The sequence below is a fragment of the Pogoniulus pusillus genome, chromosome Z, assembly GCF_015220805.1.
Source record: "Pogoniulus pusillus isolate bPogPus1 chromosome Z, bPogPus1.pri, whole genome shotgun sequence".
In the NCBI taxonomy this organism is placed as follows: domain Eukaryota; kingdom Metazoa; phylum Chordata; class Aves; order Piciformes; family Lybiidae; genus Pogoniulus; species Pogoniulus pusillus.
The window spans coordinates 68,648,956-68,675,085 of NC_087309.1; the positions used below are offsets into that span (position 1 = coordinate 68,648,956).

Here is a 26,130-nt window from a genome sequence, read left to right on the forward strand (position 1 = left end):
ACTGTTAACTGACTTGAATGCCCACGGGCTGCAGTTTGGGTTTGGGTCTCCTGAAGGAAAAGGGGCTGGGGAGAGACAGTCTCGTGCTTCTCCCCCAGAAAATCCCAGGACTCTGCGCAGGCAGGTCCGGCCAGTGCAGGACTGCCCCCCCAGGGGGACGGGTCCTTCAGGCTTCTCCCCGAGGGGAAGGGGCAGAGACCAACAGAGTGACTGGAGACCCAGAGAAAAGAACAGCTGGTATAGACAAGCCCTGACTTTAGGGGTACCAAAGACTGTTTTAAGGCAGCTGGCAGACTGGCAGCTGAAGGATCTAGTGCGGTGCCTTCAGAAATCGGCTGCAAAACCCAGAGGCAGCCGCGAGAAGCCCAGCGGTGGCTCCCAGAGCGGCTCGCCTAGAAGCGGCAGCCCCCCCGCTGGGAACTGCAGCTCGTCCCCAGACAGAAAGGTTAACCCTTTCTCGTCTCCCACACGGGAGGCAAAACACTGAATTAGTGTAATGGTGGCTCGGCAGCTTTTAATGGTCAGCAGTCACGGGGAGAGCTACAGAAGCCCCCAGAATAAAGACCTGCTGCCTAGGTGAGCCACGTGGTCACTGACCACCTGCCCCAGTACAAAAGGCCAACCTATAGGGGTAGTGCCAATGGCATGGGGTAAACCCAGAGGCTTATATGCCTGGGAAGCCCTAGATGCAAATGGAAAAGGCCACCGGATCAGTGCACGGTGGATCGTCCCCAATTATTAATTGTCAAGCCTGGCCCTTATAGGCCGAGGCAGGTTTTGTCTCCTTACAGGTTAAGGTCGAGGCAGAGGACCAGTTCCTGACTACCTGACCAGCACCTGGGAAAAGGAGAACCAGCTACACGAGAGATGGAGTCATATCACCGGGGTGGCCAGTGGATGATGGCATCAGGACCCACGGACTGTGACCTCCAGCCATGGACTCGGAGCATCCAAGGCTCTGCCATGAACTTGGTTGCTCTACCAGGAACAGAGCAATCTTCAAATGGACTGTGTAGCTTTATTAATACTGTTTGGGCTATTGTTAAGCCTTGTTAAGTATTGTTAAATATTGTTGGGGCGATTAATGTATTACCTATTGTTAATGTTGGAAAAGGCTAAGCCATATATATATATTAATAGGTTCCTAAATTGAAGGGGGATCACTTCTCACTCAAGTTCTAGACAAAGATGCTCATTACCACCGGGGTGGGATGTCCTGGAGTCCTGTACCCCTAAATTCCTCTCCTGCCCGGACTTCGGGGGGAAAGGGGAAAAGCCGCCTGGTTTCCCCCCCCCCTCGCCTGCCCTGCAGCCGTGAAGGGGGCGGGGACTGCCCCGTGAGTTCCCGCGCTGGAGCCAGGCTGGGATTGGCCGTGCGCTTTCGCGCCTAAAGTGTGGTAACTCTGCCCTTTGTCTAGCGAAGGGTATAAATATTGGGGGTCTTCCCGCCTTTGGGGTTCCCGCTTTTGGATTTTGCGTGTGCCTGGACGAGTTCGCTCACTCTCCTGTGCCTGGACTGCAGAGAGACTTAAGGACTTGCTTTGGTGTTAGGCACACCTTTGTCTGCCTAACGACCCTTAACGACCCTTAACGACTCCTGTAGCCGCTGGAGGAGGAAGACCGACCGCACGAGCCAGCCTGAGTGAGTTATTTGGCTTAGCTTAATTTAGTAAGAAAACCGCTATTAATTAATAGCTAAAGCCTTTTCCAAAAACTGACTTCCAAATATATATAGTCAGATTATTAATGGTATCCTCGTAGAATTCTCATGCAACTTAACCTGTTTATCAAACGAAATTAATCTTTGTATATATAGTTGTGGGGGCGGGTTTGTAAAAATAAAAAATATCTATTTTTGATAAAATTTTCTTCTCGGCCACGAATTATTACTGCCCTCCGCAACATTATGGCGCAGTGTATGCAGGGTAGTTCAATCATAGAATTTCTACAAGAAAAGGGATGCCTAATCACAGGTCTTGATTTAATTTGGGCTCAGAAAAATTGTAAAAATCCGGAGAAAATCCTGGAGAAATTAGCTGAGCGCTCAGACCCTGTGATTTCTGAGTCTCCAACGGAGCATTTCTCTGTTGTTCTGGGGTCAGTCGTGACCCAGACTCTGGCCGAATTTGAAAATTATGAAAAAAGAATTCAGGCCTTGGAAAAGGATTTATTAGCCGAAAAAGCTAAATGCCAAAGTATCTGGGAAAGCATGCTGGCGCAGACAAAGAGCCTGACCGCGGCACTGACTGCCCGGATGAAAGAAAGGCTTGTAACGCCTGCAGACACCACCTCTTCGGTCTCCGTGTCTGAATTTGAATGGAGCGATTCGCGGGAATCGGGGAGAAAGGCAGAGAATGCCCCGAGGGGCTCTTCGGGGGAGAGGAGTTCCCCGAAACCAGGCACAAAAGACTCTGCCAGAGACTCAGAGAATTCCTCTGCACATGCCTCTGCGCGGCAGAAAGCCTCAAAGCCACGCAGAAAGCGCAGGTCCCGACCGGACTCTCCCGTAGCTAGCGGAGAAGAGAGCTCCGGTGAGGAGGGCGCCGCGGTGCACGTGTTGCCTGTTATAAGGACTGAGTCCGTGAAGGGCAGAAAAGGCGGTGCAGGGACCACCGTGATCAAAAAACAGTTCACAGACGCACAGCTCAGTGACTTACAAGTCAAATATGCGAGAGATCCTGGGGACTCAGTCGCTGACTATGTGTATCGAGTGTCCCGAGCCGGTGGGGACCGGGTCCTTCTAGACTCGCAGGAAGCTGCTGGAGACTGGGGGGACGATGTGTTCCTGACACGTGAACCCGAGGGGACACACAGCCTCACCGCCCGGATAGCCTACTGGGCAAGCAGTGTCCGTCCAGCCTACCGGGGGGAGCCGACGGAACTAAAGGTCACCAGCTCCTCTGAGCTCATCACTGCTCTCCGCAGACTTGCCTGTGTCCAGGCTATCTATGATAAGGGACATTACGATTGCCCGTTTTATGCCCCTGTGGACCCGGAGAGACTGCACCCTATTATGAAGGGTTTGCCAGCAACTCTGCAAATCCAACTAATGAAGAATGTTGAGAAAATTGAACGTGTGATTGCAAAGAATGCAGAGGGTGATGCTACAGAGCACGTAATGACTTGGGCTGAACTGTTAACTGACTTGAATGCCCACGGGCTGCAGTTTGGGTTTGGGTCTCCTGAAGGAAAAGGGGCTGGGGAGAGACAGTCTCGTGCTTCTCCCCCAGAAAATCCCAGGACTCTGCGCAGGCAGGTCCGGCCAGTGCAGGACTGCCCCCCCAGGGGGACGGGTCCTTCAGGCTTCTCCCCGAGGGGAAGGGGCAGAGACCAACAGAGTGACTGGAGACCCAGAGAAAAGAACAGCTGGTATAGACAAGCCCTGACTTTAGGGGTACCAAAGACTGTTTTAAGGCAGCTGGCAGACTGGCAGCTGAAGGATCTAGTGCGGTGCCTTCAGAAATCGGCTGCAAAACCCAGAGGCAGCCGCGAGAAGCCCAGCGGTGGCTCCCAGAGCGGCTCGCCTAGAAGCGGCAGCCCCCCCGCTGGGAACTGCAGCTCGTCCCCAGACAGAAAGGTTAACCCTTTCTCGTCTCCCACACGGGAGGCAAAACACTGAATTAGTGTAATGGTGGCTCGGCAGCTTTTAATGGTCAGCAGTCACGGGGAGAGCTACAGAAGCCCCCAGAATAAAGACCTGCTGCCTAGGTGAGCCACGTGGTCACTGACCACCTGCCCCAGTACAAAAGGCCAACCTATAGGGGTAGTGCCAATGGCATGGGGTAAACCCAGAGGCTTATATGCCTGGGAAGCCCTAGATGCAAATGGAAAAGGCCACCGGATCAGTGCACGGTGGATCGTCCCCAATTATTAATTGTCAAGCCTGGCCCTTATAGGCCGAGGCAGGTTTTGTCTCCTTACAGGTTAAGGTCGAGGCAGAGGACCAGTTCCTGACTACCTGACCAGCACCTGGGAAAAGGAGAACCAGCTACACGAGAGATGGAGTCATATCACCGGGGTGGCCAGTGGATGATGGCATCAGGACCCACGGACTGTGACCTCCAGCCATGGACTCGGAGCATCCAAGGCTCTGCCATGAACTTGGTTGCTCTACCAGGAACAGAGCAATCTTCAAATGGACTGTGTAGCTTTATTAATACTGTTTGGGCTATTGTTAAGCCTTGTTAAGTATTGTTAAATATTGTTGGGGCGATTAATGTATTACCTATTGTTAATGTTGGAAAAGGCTAAGCCATATATATATATTAATAGGTTCCTAAATTGAAGGGGGATCACTTCTCACTCAAGTTCTAGACAAAGATGCTCATTACCACCGGGGTGGGATGTCCTGGAGTCCTGTACCCCTAAATTCCTCTCCTGCCCGGACTTCGGGGGGAAAGGGGAAAAGCCGCCTGGTTTCCCCCCCCCCTCGCCTGCCCTGCAGCCGTGAAGGGGGCGGGGACTGCCCCGTGAGTTCCCGCGCTGGAGCCAGGCTGGGATTGGCCGTGCGCTTTCGCGCCTAAAGTGTGGTAACTCTGCCCTTTGTCTAGCGAAGGGTATAAATATTGGGGGTCTTCCCGCCTTTGGGGTTCCCGCTTTTGGATTTTGCGTGTGCCTGGACGAGTTCGCTCACTCTCCTGTGCCTGGACTGCAGAGAGACTTAAGGACTTGCTTTGGTGTTAGGCACACCTTTGTCTGCCTAACGACCCTTAACGACCCTTAACGACTCCTGTAGCCGCTGGAGGAGGAAGACCGACCGCACGAGCCAGCCTGAGTGAGTTATTTGGCTTAGCTTAATTTAGTAAGAAAACCGCTATTAATTAATAGCTAAAGCCTTTTCCAAAAACTGACTTCCAAATATATATAGTCAGATTATTAATGGTATCCTCGTAGAATTCTCATGCAACTTAACCTGTTTATCAAACGAAATTAATCTTTGTATATATAGTTGTGGGGGCGGGTTTGTAAAAATAAAAAATATCTATTTTTGATAAAATTTTCTTCTCGGCCACGAATTATTACTGCCCTCCGCAACAGTGCCTGAATACAACAAGAAATCAACTCCCTGTGTTGCAGCCAATACTCAGATACAAAGCTCTGTGGGAGCAGTTATCATAGAGAGTCCCTTTGTAGTACAGTGTTGAGCTTTTTGTCTTTATTTGCAGTTTGCAAATAAGCAACCCTTGCCCAGTACAAATCTTTTAAGAAGAAATGTTGAATCTCATTTTTTACAATACTACAAAATCATGGGAAAAGAATGAAGTAAGAAGGAGTTCAGATTTCCACTAAATTAAAAGTGTTGATTTCTTTCATAGCTTTGGAAGTGATGAAGTAGGGCACAAACACACTGTACACAAGGTGGTGTGATCTTTCTCCACCCAACAAATACTCTTGCAGGAAAGCTAAAGCTGAAAACCATGCAACACTTTTTAAATAGTTTCAAATAGTAACTGAGAGGATTAAAACATGTGTCTCACAGATCTTTGGTTTTAGAATGCAAAATTTGAACAACTAAATTCATGTTAAAACTCATGATGAAAAACACTACCTTAATCAGGAAGCCAAGCTAAAGAGCTGAGGACTGTATTTGCCGAGCAATGGTGTTGCTGTACAGGTGGCTGGAACACATGCTAAACAAAATTGTTATATTCCACACTGATGGAATGTAGAAATCTTAATCTTTAAATCTTGATTCCTAAAGTCTAAGGAATATAACAGATATGAAAGCTGTACCTTGACAAGTACATGGCACAGTGCAGTGCCCTGTGAAGACACCTGAGTCAGCTCTCAACGAGCAATCCACGTAGCTGCACTTGGGTGGTGTCTGCATGCCAATATCCCCTGCTGTTCAATTTTTTAAGGAAAAATGAACAACAACAGCAACAAAACAAACACACACACACAAAACCCCTAAAAGACTGTACTGCTTTAAGCATTGGAGCTTATACATTTCTGCTTGACAACATACTGTCTCACATGCATGTAACTTTAAAAAGACATAAGCTCTGAAAATGCTTAATTTAAAATCAGACAGTTGAACAAAGCACTGTTTTGGAAGCAGACACAAAGTGAGACTTTGGTGCAGTGACCTCCCTTGTTTTGTGAATAGATGGAAGTCCCGTGTCTTCATATCACCAGGCAATTAGATAAAAGTGTGGAAAGAAAGCTCAGTGTAATCAAAGAAGTTTGAGGCAGATCTTAAAACCATACTTAATACATTTGTACTAACAGCACAAAATTGTTTCTAATGACACTGAAATTGGAGCTTACATTCTTCTTACATGCTTTATGTTGCAAAACATAATAAAATAACACTAAGAAATCCCCTCTTCAAACTATAATATAAATAAAAGAAAGAAAAAAAAAAGAGGCAGAAATCTCTGACAAAAAAGCAATATGCATTTTAAGAAAGGAAGGGAGCCACACAGACTTCCAAAACAAAAAGGGCAAAGTTTTTTACCTGCAGTTGTATAGGGCTGTAATTAGGGTTGCCACGTTGAAAGGCACAAAAGACCACATTGCATTTGAGCTGCTTTTTCCAGCGATAATTTTTACCTCAGGCCAAGGGTGGTAATGTCCAGAAATAGCCCGTTTGTCTTGGATTTTCTTTTAAGCCCACTTGTTTCCCTCTCAGAAAGGAGAATAGACATCATATCATCCTGTCTAAATAGCTGGGAGCAAATGAGCTTGGGAAGGTTCTGTACTCCCTCTACTCCAGAAAAACTTCTTCCTTTTTTCGCCACTGAGTAGCATGCTCAGATGGTAGATTGGGCTAACCATTTCTAAACCTAGGAAAAAATTCTCTGAAAATACAGTTCAGTTGACAGAATCACAGAACAATGCAGCAATTCTGCTCTCCTAGTCCATCATGCTCTGACTACTACCAGTGTCTCTTATTTGGTTCTTCCATCAGTTCTTTACTGACTAGGAATGACAAATCTGAATTTAAATTATTACTTACTTTTCTTTTTTTTTAAATAAAGCTCCCAAAGGAAACTGAAAAATAATGTTCTAAATGCCTCAAAGGGTCACTGATTTTTCCACACTTGATGAGAGTATTACAGAAATTTCTTTCTTCCATGATATTCATTATCTGGAAAATCCATTTACCAGCACTGGCTCTGTTAAAAGTTAGATGCATTAAAGACAATGAGAGTCTTGTTGCTTCTGTTAATGCTTCCCATGCTGTTATTATAAGGAACAGTGGGTGTCCTCTTTAATAAAGGAATTAAAAAAAAAAACCTTTATCAATGCACACACATTATTTTCACAGAAGAATTTAAGGATCCATTTCATCTAGAACTGTGACAATTCTGGTAAAGTAATTCTTGAAAGGTATGACAAAACTTTCCATGTTTGCAAGTTTTAAAACGTTAAACAAAAATGAGGTGTCATTCCTGATGATCAGGCACTGCATTTAATCAATCTTTTTCAAATCAGATGCCAAACAATCAGCAGAATATTTTGCAAAAAAAGGAAACAGACTTATACTGAACTTGAAAAAGGAACCACTTGCTTTCCGGCCACATACACTTCAGAAATATTCCGATCATCACCTGAAATAACATGGCCAAAACAGAGATTTGCAGGTAAGTCTATGCACTGATTTAACTGATAAAAAATTATGCAATCTACAAAATCATGATTGGAATATATAATTATAGGTGACCATTTCCTAGGAGTAAAAAAAGTTTATTTAGAGACAAATGGTCAGGCTATCAGAAAGATCACTCAATGATTACACTATTCATTCTTTTCTCAATAAATAAACATGGCACTCAGGTGCTGAAGTGATGTTGTGGGTTTTCTACATATTTTGTGAATTCAAACCCTGAAAATTTTATATATTTGTACAGAAAACACACTGTTAAATGGTATCTGAACTAAGTCAGGCACCAGGCAGCAGTAAAGCTGGCTTGCCACAATTGGCTTCTCAAAAACGCAAAAGCCTAATTAAAAGGTAGCACAAATGTGGCTAGAGCTAACAGTAGCAGCCTCTACAAAACCACAAAATAGGCAGCACAGTTCTTGGTCCAGACGATGCCCTGAAAAGAATACCTATTCTGTTAGGGGACTGGGATTGTTTGGGTTGGGTTTTGTTTGTTTTAAAGGCCATCATTTTTGCCTGGGAGAAAAAAAACTCCCAAAAGGCAACTGTTCTGCAGAAGTCCTCTGAGCCGAATGGCTTCTGAGCTGATGATCACCACGTCAATGTCACTTTACCATAAAACATGATTTAGATCGTAGGGTAGATAAAGGCAGATATGGTAACATATGTGACAACCTTATTGCATCTGACCATGTCAAACCAGCTATTCAACAAAATTTAAACTACTTAATTCTTACCCAGTGTTTATAGGCAAGTGTTAATAAATACAAGTAAATGTACATTTCAATAATGTAAATAAAAATTAATATTAATAAAGTGTCATCTTCATGTTTACATATGTTAAAATACATTGAAACAAATATACTCTAAAAAAATAATTACTTTCAACCAATATTTATCTAATCATGTATAAAGAAATTTGTTATTAACCCCCACGTCATGCAATTTTTGATGTATGACACAACAAGAATATTTTATGTGGGTTGAGAATCAGAACATACCTAGATATAGGAACTTTTGGAGAATGTCCTATAAAAAATGAGAGGAAAACAAATTCAGAAAGCAGTATGTGCTATCTCAGATCATAATTATTTGAAACTTGAAATAACTGATAAAAATAACTTTCTCAAATATTCCTGCTAATGATAAAAGCAAATTTTCATTTGTATGTCTCAGGAAGTCTAACAGTATAAATAACCATATGCCTAAAACACAACACTTCCTCATATTTTTTAGAGTTATCAGATTAATTTACATATTGAAAAACAGGACAAAAATATAAGCAATTACAGTCTGAAGAACTGTTAACCTAGCTAAAAAGGTTTACACTTCATCTGGAAACATTTTCTTCCAGAATAATTTGAATTAGGAAGAAGATTTTTAACATAAAGAACTTGATCTAATTCAGACCATCATGTCTGAAATAGATTAAGGAACAGCTGCTTCACCACTTTATGTCTGTATTTCTAAGTGAACGGTAACATTTAAAATAGATATGGCAATAGACATTCTGTCCCAACAGTAAATTCAACTGTGTTCATTACCTCTTTTAATCATAACACATTTTTGGATGAGAAGGGGTGCCCACTGCATAATGCCAATAGTGTGTGTATGTTTGCATTAAAACTGTGCTTTCTATTCAGATCAGTCATCTTGAGCTCTTGCTTAAATTTTAAACAGCAGTCCAGTTAAGGCAACCTAGCCTTTGTCTGCAAACAGGTTACCACTTTTGAGACTGAACCCGAAGTGTTAATTAAAACTCAACTTCTTTTTCTTGGCTGCCATTTGTCACTACAAATAGCTAACATGTAAGCAAGCATTTTTGCCCGTGAGGATGCAGAATGTCTTAAGATCATGAATCATATTCTGATTACCTCAAAATTATCAGCAGAAAACAAGTCAAAAGCGCTGTCTGAAGCTTTTGTATTGATTAGCAGTGCATCAAATTCTTTGCCAACCTCAAAGTTTCCAATCACATCGTCCAGTCCTAAAGCTGAGGAAGAAAACAAGGTCATAAACTCATCTTCAATGCAAACCTCTTTCCATCATATGGAAGCACCTGACAACTTACTTGAGAATCTCATAAGAAAAGATATAATAATTTAGATGATTGAAAGGAAAAACACAAAAGTAAATTCAACAGTATTTCAGCATTTAAGTTTGAAAGCAACTTCTCCATAAAGACATGTATACTTTGGTGAATTCTGAAAGGCATCTCTTAAGAGTGAAAGATATCTGAAAAACCATTTGAACTCTTCTTTAGATTTTTATTCTTTAAATTATTTCCATTGGTTTTGTATCATTGCAGATGTGATGTGTAGGCCATGAACTGTTTAAAGGGGCAATGAAATTAAGTCAGAGAAGCAGTAAAGTATATAATAATCCTCTCCCTGCTAAGACAGTACTACATTTAATTGTTTAAACAGATTAAGCAATTTTGACACTTTGAATAAACTTACTACAAGAGTAACATACAATAATATGATTTAAAAAAAGAGATGCTCAGAGAGGATAACTAAGGGTAATTAACAGAAACAGTTGTGGTAGGCCTGATAGGCACAAAATAGGCTTATACATGTCCTGCCTTGCCTAGGCATGTTTTTCTGCTCCACCAGAGAAGCAAGTACAGGAAACAGACACAAAAGAACCTGGACCTGCTGAGTCTGGCCTGCCCAGGGTCCTGCGATGTAAGGTACACACTTAGCTTGTGACTGCCTAGTGCAAGGCCTGTGCTTTTCCCAAATTAGGGAAAAGCGAGCCTGTGGCTTTGCCTAATAAGGTATGGTTTGGCTAATTGCCATCCTGATTGGCTGTTCTGGTGTCCAAAGGGCAATTAATCTTGGCTCACATTGATAAAAGGAGATACACAGGTAAACAATGTGAACAATGTGCTTTTGCTTTCCTGCTTTGCTCCCCTGCTCTCTGCTATGTCCAGCCATACTGCTATTGCACACTGCCTTATTGCTTGCCTGGTAAACTCCACTGCCACGAGTTACCAGGAGCAGACCCTGGATGCCTGCATTCAATCGGCCTGTGTGGTCAGTGTGACATCATGCTGAGACTACATGACATCCTGCCTTCTGCACCTGAAGGTCCTGCTTAGAATTCCTGGACATATATACAGATCATCCAGAAGAAGCCAAGAGACAAGGTCAGAGATTGTCTGCATCCTTTCCCCAGAAGCTGGGAAGATTCCGGCCTCAATGTCCAACAAGACAGAGTCGCCTGAAAGCATTTGGGCTCTGTCTGGACTGTGGCTAGCCCCCACAAGGGTAATAATAATAAACTGTCAGGAAATGCTTAAATGCCTCTTTGTAATTCTCTACTGCCTTCTGCCATAGAGCAGAAAGAGCTTGAGTCCGTCTACTGGGCAAGCAGCATCCTGGCTGCAAGTGGCATTTGATCACAGAACCTTCTCTTCCAGTTCAATAAATGTTTATATATTTTGCTGGTTATTACTAGATCTAGATATTATCCATAGAATGTTTCCATGACCGTGTAAGAACCAAAGTATTACTAAAATTAGTGGTTGGGGGTGGCGAGAGTTCTGAGTACCAAAATTAATAAGCAATATTAATTTTAAAAAGATATCGTCTCGCATCAATTCATTTTCCCTCCGCAACAGGAACAAAGAACAATACGGTAATAAAGAACAATCATAGCTGGATCTGAAGGCTTTCCCACCTTTAAGGTTTATCTCGTAGTCTATTTTTCGACTTCTATTATTTCAAAACTTGATTACAACCTCCAGTAATCAGATCTGCAAACACCAAAAATCTAGTTTGATCTTCAGTGACTGATGTTTGCAAGCATACCAAAAAAGAGGCCTTTGTGCTTCCTTGGAAGTGATTTAGAGCAGTCTTTGGTTGTATCAATGCATTAAATCAACACCTGTGAGTAAAAACTAAGTTATTTAAGCTATCTGCAAATAGTTCTCACCTGCTCGATAAAGGAACTTCAGGCTTCAGTGAAGCAGCAGGTAAGCACCAGCGAAACACCTGTGTATCAGGTATTTCACAATACCTTAGAGGTGTTTAAGCTTCTTCAAATGGTGAAATATTTTTACTACCTACAAATTTCAGCAGAAAATGAGCTTGTATTCCCTCGAGTTTGAGAGCAGAATGCAATTTTAATGTTAAACACAAGAGGGTGACAAGTGCTTAGGAGTCTCGTCAAAGCAGAAAATGAAATTTTGGCAAACAATACTTGTCCAGGCTACTGGAAGGCTGTATGAAAAAAATTACACTTGATCCATGAAAGTGATTCAATGAGGATAAAACAGCTCAGCTAAAACAAGCATGAGTTAGCTGGAAAGAGAAATCCCATATGAGATCAGAATTTTTATAAGTTCTCTTGTCTATATGTTAGTTAATTTATTCTCATCTTTTACAAGAACGATATATAATGTGGGGAAAAAAAAAATCTCCCCTTTTTTCTCATGCCCATTTTCTGTTTTATCTGTTTCCCCATTACACCACCCAGAAATTCAAGTACAGTCTTGGGAATTCCTGTTCGGTGACATTTTCATCACATCTTTCGAATTTCCATTAGTATTTCCCAATTATGTTTTCTAACAGCTACAAAACACAAAACAAAACTTGGGACCAGCTCTTTGGCAGACAGTAAGCTCATTTCTGATAATCAAAGTTGTTTACTTGGAGTTTTATCTTATACGTGGATTTCCTCTCTGCTAAATCATGCAAGTTCTACTAAAGCTGTACTAGTTGTATAAATCAGTACATGCATACTGACCATAACAAAACATGCAAGTGGACCAGAAAAATCAACACATTATTTGACTCTATCCTATAGATGCAATGATGTCTTAACCATGGTGCATATCCTGTTTAATTTTCATGTTTTTCTCTGACAGAGGAGTGATTTGCATGATGTCTTGATTGCATGATGTTTTGAATGGTTGGAAAGACAGTGACAAAATACCTCACTGAGATCTCAACAAGCAGAATCAAAATTAGAAACTGATAACAAACAGGATTATGCTTTTCCTTAAAGTGCTGGTTGCTGAGAAAATGCAATCTTTCCTGTTGGTTTGATAATCATAAAAGCACTCATGATTAAGAAATCTGAGGGTTTCTGCAAAGAAAATGTACAACTCTGAAAAATAATTAAGATTCTGTTATTGAACTCTCAACATCAATATGAATACTCTTCCATAATGAGCCTAGTATGAATTTGAGAGACTGAAAGATGTCACTGCTTGCCAGGTATCATTTTAGACTTCAGTCTGACACAAGAAATTCTGTGAATTCAGATACTTATTAAAGGCAGGGAGACATAATATGAAAGAGCTGTAGTTCCCTGTGTGTATCCTAAATAAATCTCTTCTTACCTTGGCTTCCTCCTAGAGTGGCTAGTCGAAAAGCTTCTTCAAGAGTTAGTCCTGTTTCGTTCACTTTATTGATCTGAAGGCTATTAGATGCCATCATTGTTTTCCTGATAGCATCAAGCATTGAAGCTGAATATCCACCAGCAACGTCTAGAAAGGATCAGAATCTTAGATGCAAGCTTTGGGAATAATTATTTGTGTTAAAATTCTGAGCTTTAGTTAAATGTTGTGAAGTAGCAGATATGCTAAACAAAAAGTTTTACTGGTAAGCACTGTCTCTGAATGCACAAATCCTAATGAAGGTGCTCTTGCATACAAAGTCACGTGAACAAAACACAGCAATTGACAGAACGCTGAAAAGCTGTTCAAACCCCTGATTACTCTCACAACAGGAGCAAATTTTTCTTTATTCATTTTTTGTTTTCTTTTTAAACACTTTTGGGCCAATTTTCACTGGATTAGACTTCATTACGCAAGGGTTGTAGGAAAAAAAGCAGGCCCAGAAGTTAGATGACATGATGACTTCTAAATATGAAGAAGTAGCCACCAGCATCTCTTGGTGGTTTCCAAAAGAAATTGTGTTTATAGCAAACTACTAACCTGTGCCAAGGCCAAGCTTCACATTGTGTTTCAGGACCTTTTGCACATTTAAGACACCACTGCGCAGTCTGTAATGGAAGGAGAAATACATCCTGTCTGATACATAGAAAAGCATAGGGCTGAAAAGCTGTTTAATGACAAAGGCTATCAGAATGTGTACAATAACTTGGGTGTATTAGACTGGGATGAAGCATTTGCACTCATACACCTGAAAAATGAGGTTTTAATCAGTAAAAATTATTTTAAAAATCCCACAGTTTTATAGGTATCTACTGAAATCAAGCTCTCAGTATACACGTAAAATAATCCAAATATTATGTAAAGTATTTTTCAGGAGGTAGGAAGTCAATTCAAGAGCTCCAGTAAGTCATCATGAAAGGAAGACTTTCACTATATTAAAGGAAATGTTGCTGTTATTAGAGTATGCTGGATGGATATCGTACAGTTTTTCATTTCTGCTTAATAGAAAGAAGAAGATATATCCTGTTCTCGTTTCCCAAAAAGATATGGATCTGTTCTGGGGAAAGGAGATGGTCTGCATCTGACATTGACAGAACAGTCCAAAGAAATAAAGGTTTTTTAAAAAGAAAAGATACATATATAACTATACCAGAAGATCACACGTCAGTCCAGAACTGCATGCTGAAGAGGAGCATAAATGATCATGTTCAATCCAGTAAATCACTTCTAGTGGAATGGGGTATCGCACACATAACTTTGCAAGGGTAGGCAGGACTCAGGGCATTATGGGACCAATATCTTTAACAGTACACTATTCTTTTTCTTTCAACTTACGAGAAATTTGAATTGGGGCAATGTGAAATAGCAGCTCCACGAAGACTAAAAAGTTTCAGCTCTTCCTCAGAAAGATAACAAGCATGAGCCATCACTGTCTAAAGGAAAACAGAATCAGTTTACACAACGTTGCATTCACTTCAGTGTCTTAGTTTTGCTGCACTGCAAAAGGACACCTGTTAACAACAAGGCAAATTATTGTATGTCTTGAATGTAGCTCTTGAAATCTCAAGGGCAGAAATTCTCATTAACTCCAGTATGCCTAGCATGTCACTCTCTCAGCGTTTGTTAGTTTTTGGGGGTTTTTTTGCATTTATTAATGTAGGAAAACAGAGTGCTTCCTCTTGAGTGACTGCTGTGACCGAAGAGCTTCAAGGAACAAAAGCAAGAATTACCTAGTTGCCCTAGCACTCACAGTAACTCTGTAATTTATTTTCTGTAGCTAACACAGGGATTAAGTACTGAGATTAGGAGTACGGAGAATGCATGTACTCGTCACACATTTTGCATTGTCTCTCTAAAACTTTGCACTATGTAGCTATACATGCATCTGGAATATTCTTTAACAGAAATAATCTGATTCATTATGTGTCTTATTAATGATTTTTCCTTCTTGGCCTGCCTAGCTAATTTTGGAAGTTCACAAGCAGTATATAGAAAACACAGATGTATAGCATGCTATCAATTCACAGGATATAAGACAATTATTTCCAGACAAATCTAATTGAAATTACCTCATATGTCAAATATCTACTCAAACATAAGAGCAAGAGCTGTGTTAGGCCTTGCAATCTGCTATTAAAAATGAGAATGGCACAGAGACTGTTTCCACTGGGCATCTCTTCATAGCACTGTACTCTTGCCATTTCTACTTAGATCAAATGTAACTGAGAATAACCATATCTTATAAGGATGTTGGCTGCTAAATCGTATCTCTGCTGATCTCTATCTCTTTTTAAAAAGAAATAAATGTCAGCCACAGTTCTGGAAAACATATTTTTAAAATATTTTAAAGTGCATTAATTTGGTACTTTAGTCTTGGTGGGTCTGGAAGGGGGAATGTCTGCAGTTTTGTAGTTTGTGTTCAGTAGAATGCTTCCTTAAATAACCAGAAGCCTGGTGCCAGAAAGTATTTGAAACACTGATTTTCAAGGACCATTTTCAGTGCTGTGACAGAATTAAGACCTATGATTTTTGCAGCACTAACATTCTGTTTAGTACACTGACACAACAAATCAGCCTGCATAGGACTCTGGAAGAGAATAAAAATTAAAACTGTAGTCCATACTGATGTCTCAAATTAAAAGGACTCTTTAAAAAAACAGGTTTACTTGGGTACATTTTTTAAGACAGAAATGAGCTCAATAGCTAATCCCTCAAAGAGTTCCACTTTGCCCCTTGTGCCACTGAAAATATGTCTCCTAAAATTTAAGTACATTTAACTGATGTTTAAGCACTCTGTCTGCTCATATTCAGTCTTAGGTAGGCTCTCCACTAACTAATAAGGTGCACCCTGAATTTCCTCTTTTTGGGCCATAGCGTCTCTCAGCACTCAGTGAAATCAGCTAATGAGATGAGTCCTTCTGGACAGTCAGAACAGTAAAGCATGTGAGGTTCACACATAGAATGATGCAGGAAATTGCCAGAAAATTAAGTTGGTCCTACCATAACACCATGAAATAAATCTCCAGGCAAAATCAGAACGCAAGAATACTGCAATACAAAGGTAATGCAGTAGCACCCAAGAATTACCAACTCCTATAGTAATAGCTTTACCTAGCCTCTTTCCGAGTCCACTGCTCCAGTTCTTTTTGGAGGCCTTGGAAAATGGATCAGGAAGCATACAAGAATTTTATTGTTCATCTCCGCTAACATGCTTAGGAAAAATGTGGGCTGGTTCCAATAGCTTAACACTCATGCAACAGAGAACATAAAATCAATGCTTTCTCCAAAACGTGATGACCTAGACAGTATAATACAAACTTTTCAGGTAAGTAGTTAACCATCATATTTTCTACATGGATTAATGTAAGCTATGTTGTGGAGTTTTTTATACAGCTACCTTGCTGGTAAGCAGCTTGTTTTTATCATACAACTCAGTGTAGTTCTGGTAGGCAGGAAACATATTCTCCACAAGTTTCAGTTCTTCTTCATTCTCACTTATGTGACTCTACAACAAGAAAATATATAAGAAATGTTGCTTTAAATGCCATTAAACCTGACATTACAATCTTCTGAGAAACCTTCTAGTGATAAACACAGAATGACAGAAATGAATATTTGAAAAGCCTACAATTAGATCTTGTCCTCAGTTTCCTTTTCATCCAAGAGTTCCTTGAGATCCAAAAACGTAGCTCCATTTGTTCCTTTAAAAGTGTTACAAAGTTATATGTCTGGATAGTCCACTCCAGTAGCTTGGTGATATAGTGTCCCACTTCATATTTGGAAAATGTTCAAATAACAAATAAAATAATACATATTACTGTGAGGTAAAAGAGCCACCATACCACACAGTAGACTCTGCGGTCAGGACAACATACAGGTAACTGCTCTATGTATCTTCAGGCAGGCTGATTAATTACTGGTCTCAGATAAAAATCTGATTCTTCTGTGCTCCCACTGGAGCATTCATTTTCAAAATTCTCACTTTATAATGGGAAAAAAACCCCTGACATAGGATAGTTTAAAACCAATATATGCTGAGAACACTGTAACCAAGAAAGAAACATCCCCAAGTTGCAATAGACCTTGAAGATTTAAAATACATCTTTTTCAAACACACTAGAAATCCTGCAGCTATATTAAGTAAGTTGAATAAGATACAAAGATGAGTAGTTCTTGTATCTACTGAAATTTTCTCTGTACAGAAACAGAAGGCAGAGAGACAAACATAACAACCTTGCACTGAGAGCAACCTTTAGCAATGCAAGGATTGTTCTAACCTGTGATATTGGGTGCCAGTCTTCTAATGACTGGGACTTGCAGAGTTGTGCATCCTTCCAGCCTTGAGCTTTCTCATTTCCTGTGCAGGTCACAGTGTTCTTGCTGAGTACCATTTGTAATTTCACAGGAACTTAAAAGACAGGCTCCAAGGTTAGAATATGATCTGAGTGTTTTGCTGAAGTTCTGAAAACCCACTGGTCTGTACGGTAGCTATCCAAACTGTTTAAACTCTGCGCAGAGCTCTCAGAGCTTACCTGCACATGGAGATCACGAGCCTGTGCTAAATCACCAAGTGCACACAGCAAATCCTCCGTGCAGGAAGGGCCAAAGCGGGGAGTTATTACAGGCTGTACCCTTGGATACTGAAAATATTAAAAAGACGTGCTTGGCATTCTGCATCTATATAGCAGTAATGATAATTAAGGCAAGCATTTATACAGCAACCACATTTTGTCTTCATTGATTATTACTTACTGTATCATTGCCAACTTAAAGGGTATAGCAATTTCCTTGTTTTTATTAGAAATTTCACTATAGAAATAGAAAATAGATTTTTTTTTCTGAAAACAGCTTTCTTAGTAAATAAATCTTAGTAAATCTTAGTAAATAAATTATTTTCCTTAGAACTGTTTCATCAATTCACTGAGATTTTATGAGACTTCAGGAAAATATTTTCCATATTTTCTGATGGTGCAGTATACATTATGAGAAATAAGTCAGTTGAATAGCAAGATATTTCTCTGAGTCCTGTTTCTATGAGTATCAAAGATGTAACAATGAAAAACTGCAGTTCTATAAAAACAAATCTTTCTGTTGTTCAATCTTCTTCACTTCTGATTGCAACAAATTGTTTCTGTCCTTCCTAGACAGGAAGATTAATGGTAGCATCAGATACGGTATACAGCAGGACACACTGGAGAAGACATCAGGGGTACAGATGTTCACACATCTGTATTAGCATTTTCGTTAAAAACAAACAACGGCATTTCAACTCTGCTATCAGTCACAGGCCATAACTGTGCATGTGACACCAACATGAGACCATACACACTACCCTGATTTGCCATTTCTTACACATACAAGTTGCTCAGGACTTCTACAGATTAGCCGTTTGGCTCTACTGGTATATATGACTTAAACTCTTGACATCTCAAATAATTTGAGATATAAATGTCAACAAATTAAGTAATTGAAAACAAGAGGCTGAGAAGGGATACTAAGTATCCCAACTCGTAACATTATCTTTACCTCAGGAGTGAAAATTTGAATTTCTTTAGAACCACACTTAAAGGTATATGCTGATCCAAAATACTAATTTCATAATACATTAGTAACAGTAAATTCCTGCTTTCTGCTAATGAAGGCTTCTTTTACTTGCCTATTTATGAACCACAGAGTAATTAACTGACTCACCTTTTTTAACAGAGAGTTGTCCTTTCTAGGAAGATGCAAAATATGTTAAAGTCACTAGAGGATACACAGTGAATGTTACTCTGCTGTGCTCTGATCACACATAGCTAAATTAACACTGGTACAAGTCAATTTCTCAGCAGCATAGCAGAACATTTTTCATATTGATGGTATCTTTCTACCACAAAGATGTTTAAATTTGTGGATTTTTCACTAAACCATCAGTTTGTTGGTGGGATTAACTATTTCATAGATTCCCATTGCATTTTCTGAATATGGAATTGAATGCAGCAGAGAGCTCTACTTACTTTCCTTTCCAGTAGTTCTTTAACAAACCTGGAAAAAATTTAAAGAAAATCTGTGATAAAACTGTCACCTGTGTTATAAAATATATTAAAAAAACCCCACATATTTACTTAGATTCCATACTAAGCACTTCAGACATAGATCAAATTTTTACACAAAGTTAGGCCAAATTCTCAAATGAAATAAAAAGAAGCAAAGCAATGAAATCACAGAAGTTACAGCAAATTATCTCGCCTCTGAATCTGGATACATAGATTTTTTTTATTTGCAACATCTAACATCAGATATGCCATACTTATTCTCAGTTCTCATTGAAAACCATATTAATGGACAACAAAAATATAAAATGCAGCTCCAACACAGTTAAATTTGTCCATCTATGAATTTGCATTACAGCACAAAATACCTATTATTATTCAAAATCTTATTTTTAAAAGATGCAGCATTTCATACCTCACAGCAGTTGCATATGTCCTCATTCATTTAATGGACTCCTAACTTTCTCGAAATGCTTATAGTAATGTTAGCATATACACAATCTACCTTATGGAAATAACAGCATAGATCTACTTTGTTAAATTGAAGAAGTTACCTCAGGGTCTTTTACAAAAAAAAAAAAAAAAAATCTAAGCAGTCAATACGGATAATGTAGATGTGGTGGAGGGGCAGCAGCCCCAAAACTGAGGCTTTTCTATGCCTCTACATGCCCAGACATGCTTTTCTGCCAGGACCCACGAAGCAGCAAACAAGTTGCATAACACACACACGCCCAGACTGTGTACCCCTGAGGTCCAGGCAGGTAATCCCCTGTTGGGAGGGCCCAGGCATATCTCTATTGCCTATTGGGGCAAGGTTTGGCTTACGGCCGACCTGATTGGTCATGTTAGATGTCCAATGAGCCACGAATCTCAGCCCAGAGCCTATAAAGAGGTGTGCAAAGCAGCACCACGTGGTCAGTCAGTCAATCCAGTTCAGTCCGATCAGACAATCCAGACTGTTTATCAGTTCAGAGGTTCAAACTGCTCATTAGTTTAGAGCACATAGACTCAGCTCTGATCCACAGCAGCACCCTGCTGTCCTGACCCGCTTGCATTGGCCTAGACACAGGATCAGGCCTCACTCACTTGCAAGCATTACAGAGGCTTAGACCTCGTTCGTTGATCTCAAGGCACAGCCAAGCTATCTGCAAGCCCTCTGAGAAGCAGAGCACATTCATGCCTGCACCATACATAAATGGGGAGCCAAGAACCCCCTGCCTAGCCTAGAGCTATCTTGATTCAGCTACGGAGTTAAATCTCCCTGCAGCACGGCATAGATATTGCTTGCCAGCTATTCTGTAACTCTGGAAAGACCCAGAGCCAGCAGACCCCTCTCCAGATGGTCTGAAAACCTGCAAACACAGCCTGCTAGCTGCCCAAACCGTGTCAGAAGCTACACAGACCGAATCCTTCTCCTGCATCGGGAAAAAACCTGCCAGCTGATCATCCCTGGACACGCACGGCTTCCAGAAGAAAGGCAGCACCGAGGCAGAGACTACTTTCACCCCAGGAGAGAAGGTTAGAGAAATACTGTTACCCCAGAGACTGGGAAAACCCTTATCAATTCCCCTTGCAAGCCGGGACAAATCTCCAGCTCCGTCAAGTCCCCACAGACTGGGGCACATGCGGAGGCAGATTCCCGGAAGGGTGATTTAATGATTAATACTCAAGAGCATCACACCTAAGTAAGCTTTAATACCTTTGTAATATAAGTTGTCTCTATCTAAAGAGCACACACAGTTTCAGCCCTTGCTGGGCAAACACTAGAGTTGCTAAGAGGCATTAAGCCTAAGAAATATTTCTCTGTGTCAATAATTGTTAATAATTTGATATTTCCACTTAATAATCAATCCCTGTAAATATAAATAACCCAAGCTATTTTCATAAACTTGCAAACGAACCCTGGATTTCATAGTGGTTGGGGTGGTGTAAATTTGTAAATATTAATTTTAATAAATAATTTTATAAAAATTTGAAACTACCTCAAATTAATTTCTCACCTCCCCCTAACAGGGAAGGAATAGAGAAATCCCCTCCACGACAGTAGATGAGCAAATAAAACTTCCTCTGATTTTGCAGGGGAAAAAAAAAGTCTTTGAAAACTTCATATCCACAATGCATGCAAATAATTTCCAAAAGCCAGTTTGAGATGGGTTCTCTGTGAATTTTTATGTTATAGTTTGTATTCTAAAAAACTTCTAATTTGTAGCAAACATTGAATCAAATGTGTCAAATAGCCTCAGAAAGAAAAGAAAATAACAATGCAGGTTAGATTCACAACACTGAGGCTGGTGCTAGATCGTTTGCTGGAATTAAGAGGCTAAGGTCAACTTTCAAGATGCCCAAATAAATTTCAGCCCACTGTTGCCTCCAGACAGCTATTTCATTCATCTTCACATTCCTTGAAGAGTGCCAGCATTGTTTTTTTTCAAACTGAAATATCTTCCCCAAAATGCCCTGTGGTTTGTTAGTTTATGTACTTCTCTATGAGGAAAGAAGCTCAGGTTTAAACAGCTGCTTTCTGTAGAAGAACTGATTTGAACATGAGTCTTCCTCTTTCCAGATGACAACTACCAGTAACATACAATGTACCCTAGATTTCAGTTCCCCAAATTTTGATTCAAACATCTTTTCAGAAGGAGAGATTCAATTTATTGACTTTAATCTAGATTTAACACAAGAAACACTTGGAATTGTACATTACTCCCACACATACAATATAAATATTTCTTGAGGTTAACTGCAATGAATGGAAGTCAGTGTAATACTTTCTCTAACAGTGTGACAGACCACATTTCTTAGATTCTTAACAAAAAAAGAAGCTGCCATCCTCAAGAAACTGCATTTTCATCCTTCTTCAATTGTATTGCTGCAACTCATGCCTGATGGCAAGTACTCCTGATCCATTCTAACAAGAACAGAGCCCTCTTCTTGAAACACTTGTGGCATGCTCTCATCCAAAGCTGACATGTTTATTAATAACACAAGCACATGAGAAAGGAGTTGGAGGCATGAGACAGGTACTTAAAATGTATCTATTTAGAACATTGTGAAGCTTTAGAAAATATCAGAACCAGAAATTCTGCCACTTTCAGGCCTGCTCATCAGGGACTTTCTTACACTTTATTACAAAAAATCAGAAATTTGTATGAAGGAAAACAAACATTAGTAGAATGCCAGTAACTAATACTAACATGTTTTTAAAATGTCTTTACTATATGTAAACACTATTAGAAATCGACAACCATTTCCAACTTGTACTGGTGTTTTTCTAGTATCACTTGCAAAAATAATGTGACAACTTCACACAATTGTCATAAGATGTTTATATTACTGTTAGTTATTTTCTCCAGCATCGTGATTATTGAGAATTTTATACATGTAAATTAACAGACCTGAGAGAAAAGTCACATCTGCTTAAGCATTTTCTGAGCATGGCTGTGAAAGATAACAGAAACCTGAGAGAGCAGGCCACCATAATTCAGTCTCAGGTCCCCTCCCATTGCCTTAATTTGATTCTCCTTCATTCTCTCCCCTGCAAGTGAGCACTTTCATAAGAGGAGAGAAGAATCATAGCATATTTAAAATTAGGTATATGAAAGCTAACTCCTACAACCTGAACACAGTTTTATTCTAAATGGAAGAAAGAAATAGCTCTGTAGTTAATGGCAGCAAAGGAACTGACTGTCATCCCACGAGACCATGTCAGGTCACATAATCTCCACACATAGAGCTGTAAAGGGAAAAGAAGAGGAAGAATCAAGACAATAACATACATTTTTTTATTTTCCAAACTGTAACTTCTCTCTTTCTCTGGAAGAGCTAGAGAGAAACAGACTTGGGGTGGGGAGCAACTGTCTATGCAGGAATTGCAGGAACTGCATGAAACAATACTGTCAAAAGAAAGAAAAGCTGCTTCTGATAAATTTATGCCTGCAAGTTCTTGCCCAATCTCATGTTCACTTTTCAAGTGTATCAAAAAGTCTTATTTTTAAAGACAAAGCCATCAGTTTAATCATCTTACCTCTCTGTCTCTTGAATAGCATCAGCAGTAATCTCTTTGTACTCTGGCACGCTGTCATTCATATCCATGCAGACTTTTCCAACAAATGCTCGTTGACCAAATTTATCTGTTGAGAGGCACAAAAATATAAAACTCATAATCAACAGTTTCTCAAAAACTGCTATTGAAGCCTGTGCTGAAATCTAAATGGCAAAATCTACCACAGCCACTTCCATTTAAATGAAGGGAACTGAGGCTCTTCTCTCTAAGTTCGGACCATTCATGTGACCTTCAAGGGAAGATAGGGGGAAAAAAATTAAATAGAGGAGTTCTCTTCCTTGACAGTAGTATCCAACTTTATAAATGTTATAACTGAGGACTAGGTTACTGTAGTTTAACCACGACCTGAATTCATAATAGTACTACGTGAAGAAGACTACTGTGAAGCAGAGGGTGAGAAATAAAAGCATCAAAACAGAATAATTGTAGTAGATGATTACCCTGTGCTGAGAAAACACAAAAACATCTCAGTGAATCATCTCTCCTTAAGCGAAAGTTTTGAGGTTCCCTCCACTAATACCATCTGCAGAGGTATCTTGCAGAACTGTTAGTCTTACCTATAATGTCAGCAAGAAGAAGAGAAGTATCTGTGTAAAGTGTTGCAAAGTAGCAAGCTGTAGTCGTGCCATTCTTTAGAGTGCGTCTCTATAAAAAGAAAACTGTTTCAACTGTTTGGGAAAAAAAATAGCCAAGATGCCAAAACACAGAACAGGCAGCCTGATTTTAATCTGCAAGAACATTTAGTTATTGTGAAATTATGCAATAAAATGAGAAGGTAAAATATAGATTTTTCATTTCATAATAACTTTTTTTTTTTAATATGAATAAATAAAAAAATTCCTCTTCCAAATCCATATAGGATTTCAGCAATGGCTAAATACATTGAAAACATTCCATATTTCCTACACTCAGACTGGAAATAAATTCTGGCTTCTATTTAGAAATACAATCAATCAGTCATTTATGCTGTTCCCTGTTTCTGAAAGCTTTCCAATTTTTGCAGTAAAGCACTGTTTACCTAAGGTTAAGAAAGCAAGGCTTTTGGGAAAAAAAACTAGAGGCTTTTATCTGGCCACCTGATGTGACTGGGGAAAATACCCATGCCTTCATATAATAATTCTCTGATATCCCTGAATACAAACTAACAAAAGATAAATGTAAACTGAGAACAAATTCTAAAAGCGTCTTTTAATTATTTATTTAATTACAGTACTTCAAAGGGTAAGAAGGCTGGTGTCCGTTCATATTACATTTGGAGGACCTAACAGTGAATGAAATTACATTTAAAGTTACATTAAGTCATGATGAAATGTATAGCTTCACTTGATCTTCAGACTAATTGTGTATTATGTATGGGCAGATGCCAATGCAATGAGATCTAATGAGGCCAAGTGCAGGGTTCTACACTTTGGCCACAACAACCCCAGGCAGCGCTACAGGCTGGGGACAGAGAGGCTGGAAGAAAAGAGGCAGGCAGAAAGAGACCTGGGGTAGTGGTAGACAGCAGGCTGAACATGAGCCAGCAGTGGGCCCAGGTGGCCAGGACAGCCAATGGCATCCTGGCCTGCATCAGGAACAGTGTGGCCAGTAGGACGAGGGAGGTTATTCTTGCCCTGTACTCAGCACTGGTCAGGCCACACCTTGAGTACTGTGTCCAGTTCTGGGCCCCTCAATTCAAGAAGCGATGTTGGAACATGCTGGAACGTGCTGGAATGTGTCCAGAGAAGGGCGACAAAGCTGGTGAAAGGCCTGGAACACAAACCCTATGAGGAGAGGCTGAGGGAGCTGGGGTTGTTTAGCCTGGATAGAGGAGGCTCAGGGGTGACCTCATTGCTGCCTACAACTACCTGAAGGGAGGCTGTAGCCAGGTGGGGGTTGATCTCTTCTCCCAGGCAACCAGCAACAGAACAAGGGGACACAGTCTCAAGTTGTGTTGGGGGAGGTATAGGCTGAATGTTAGGAGGAAGTTCTTGACAGAGAGAGTGATTTGCCGTTGGAATGGGCTGCCCAGGGAGGTGGTGGAGGCACCATCCCTGGAGGTGTTCAAGAAAAGACTGGATGAGGCACTTAGTGCCATGCTCTAGTTGATTGGTTAGGGCTGGGTGATAGGTTGGACTGGATGATCTTGGAGGTCTCTTCCAACCTGGTTGATTCTATGATTCTATGATTATATGATTCTATGGTCTAGTGACTGGATAGGGCTTGGTGATAGGTTGGACTGGATGATCTTGGAGGTCTCTTCTAACCTATTTGATTCTATAATTCTAGGATTCTAGGATTCTATTCATCAAAAAAACATTTATAAGTTACATTTTTGGTCTCTGGCTATAATGTAATTTGAGAATTTTATTTTTCAATGACATCAAAGGCAGGACATGCAACACTGCTTTAGAGAGTGGCTAGATCTAATTATTTAACAATAATGAAGCTAATGCCTGTCTTTTACATACAATATTGAAATTAAGGCTAACATTTAATAATTATTTAAATGTTCCTAAAATGTGTCTCATAAATAACAATGCCATTTCACTATATTAGCTTTTAAAATGTAGTATTCCTTACTACTACTAGATTCCTAAAAACCTTCTGCTTTAAAAACATCAACATGAAGAATTTGCCTTTCTGAAACTCAATCAATCAGTGGAGGTTCCAGCTAAAATCTGAAAAATTTCAAGTGATTTGTTTCATTTGTCAAATATGCAAAGTGTTTATTTGAAATATTTTTTTTAATTTTAAAATAATTCACTGTTTTCATTACAACTCCAGAAGTACAACTCTCTGCAGTTTTAGCCCTAACAGTTAAAGGTTATTATCAGCCCCAACATACAGCGCAAAGCAACTCTTACTCTGCAGAATCTGGAGGTGAGGACATTTTCCTGTTCTTGTCCCATTCGATACACATGGGGAGACCCTAACCTTTGTGTTGAAGCTCCTACAAACACCTTCCATCTCTCACTGGCAGTTCTTCTCCAGGTGATGTTAAACATCTTGCACAGTGAGCACTTCAGCTGTGCTTATG

At 40.2% G+C, this 26,130-nt stretch overlaps 1 protein-coding gene across 2 annotated transcripts in view; it reads right to left on the minus strand.

Annotated features, from left to right (window-relative positions):
• Nucleotides 1-26,130, minus strand: part of GDA (guanine deaminase) — a 46,591-nt gene that overhangs the window by 13,014 nt on the left and 7,447 nt on the right. Inside the window, exons 4-14 of one of the 2 annotated variants that reach the window (XM_064176473.1) lie at nt 23,669-23,756; nt 23,073-23,178; nt 19,013-19,040; nt 17,549-17,656; nt 16,414-16,521; nt 14,352-14,449; nt 13,557-13,624; nt 12,960-13,106; nt 9,484-9,602; nt 8,611-8,638; nt 5,041-7,556 (exon numbers count right to left, since the gene is read on the minus strand). In XM_064176473.1, the coding sequence (XP_064032543.1) occupies nt 7,486-7,556; nt 8,611-8,638; nt 9,484-9,602; nt 12,960-13,106; nt 13,557-13,624; nt 14,352-14,449; nt 16,414-16,521; nt 17,549-17,656; nt 19,013-19,040; nt 23,073-23,178; nt 23,669-23,756 (969 nt within the window). In that variant the 3' untranslated portion in view covers nt 5,041-7,485. The remainder of the gene's footprint in view (nt 1-5,040; nt 7,557-8,610; nt 8,639-9,483; nt 9,603-12,959; nt 13,107-13,556; nt 13,625-14,351; nt 14,450-16,413; nt 16,522-17,548; nt 17,657-19,012; nt 19,041-23,072; nt 23,179-23,668; nt 23,757-26,130) is intronic. The other variant, XM_064176474.1, reaches the window with a different exon arrangement.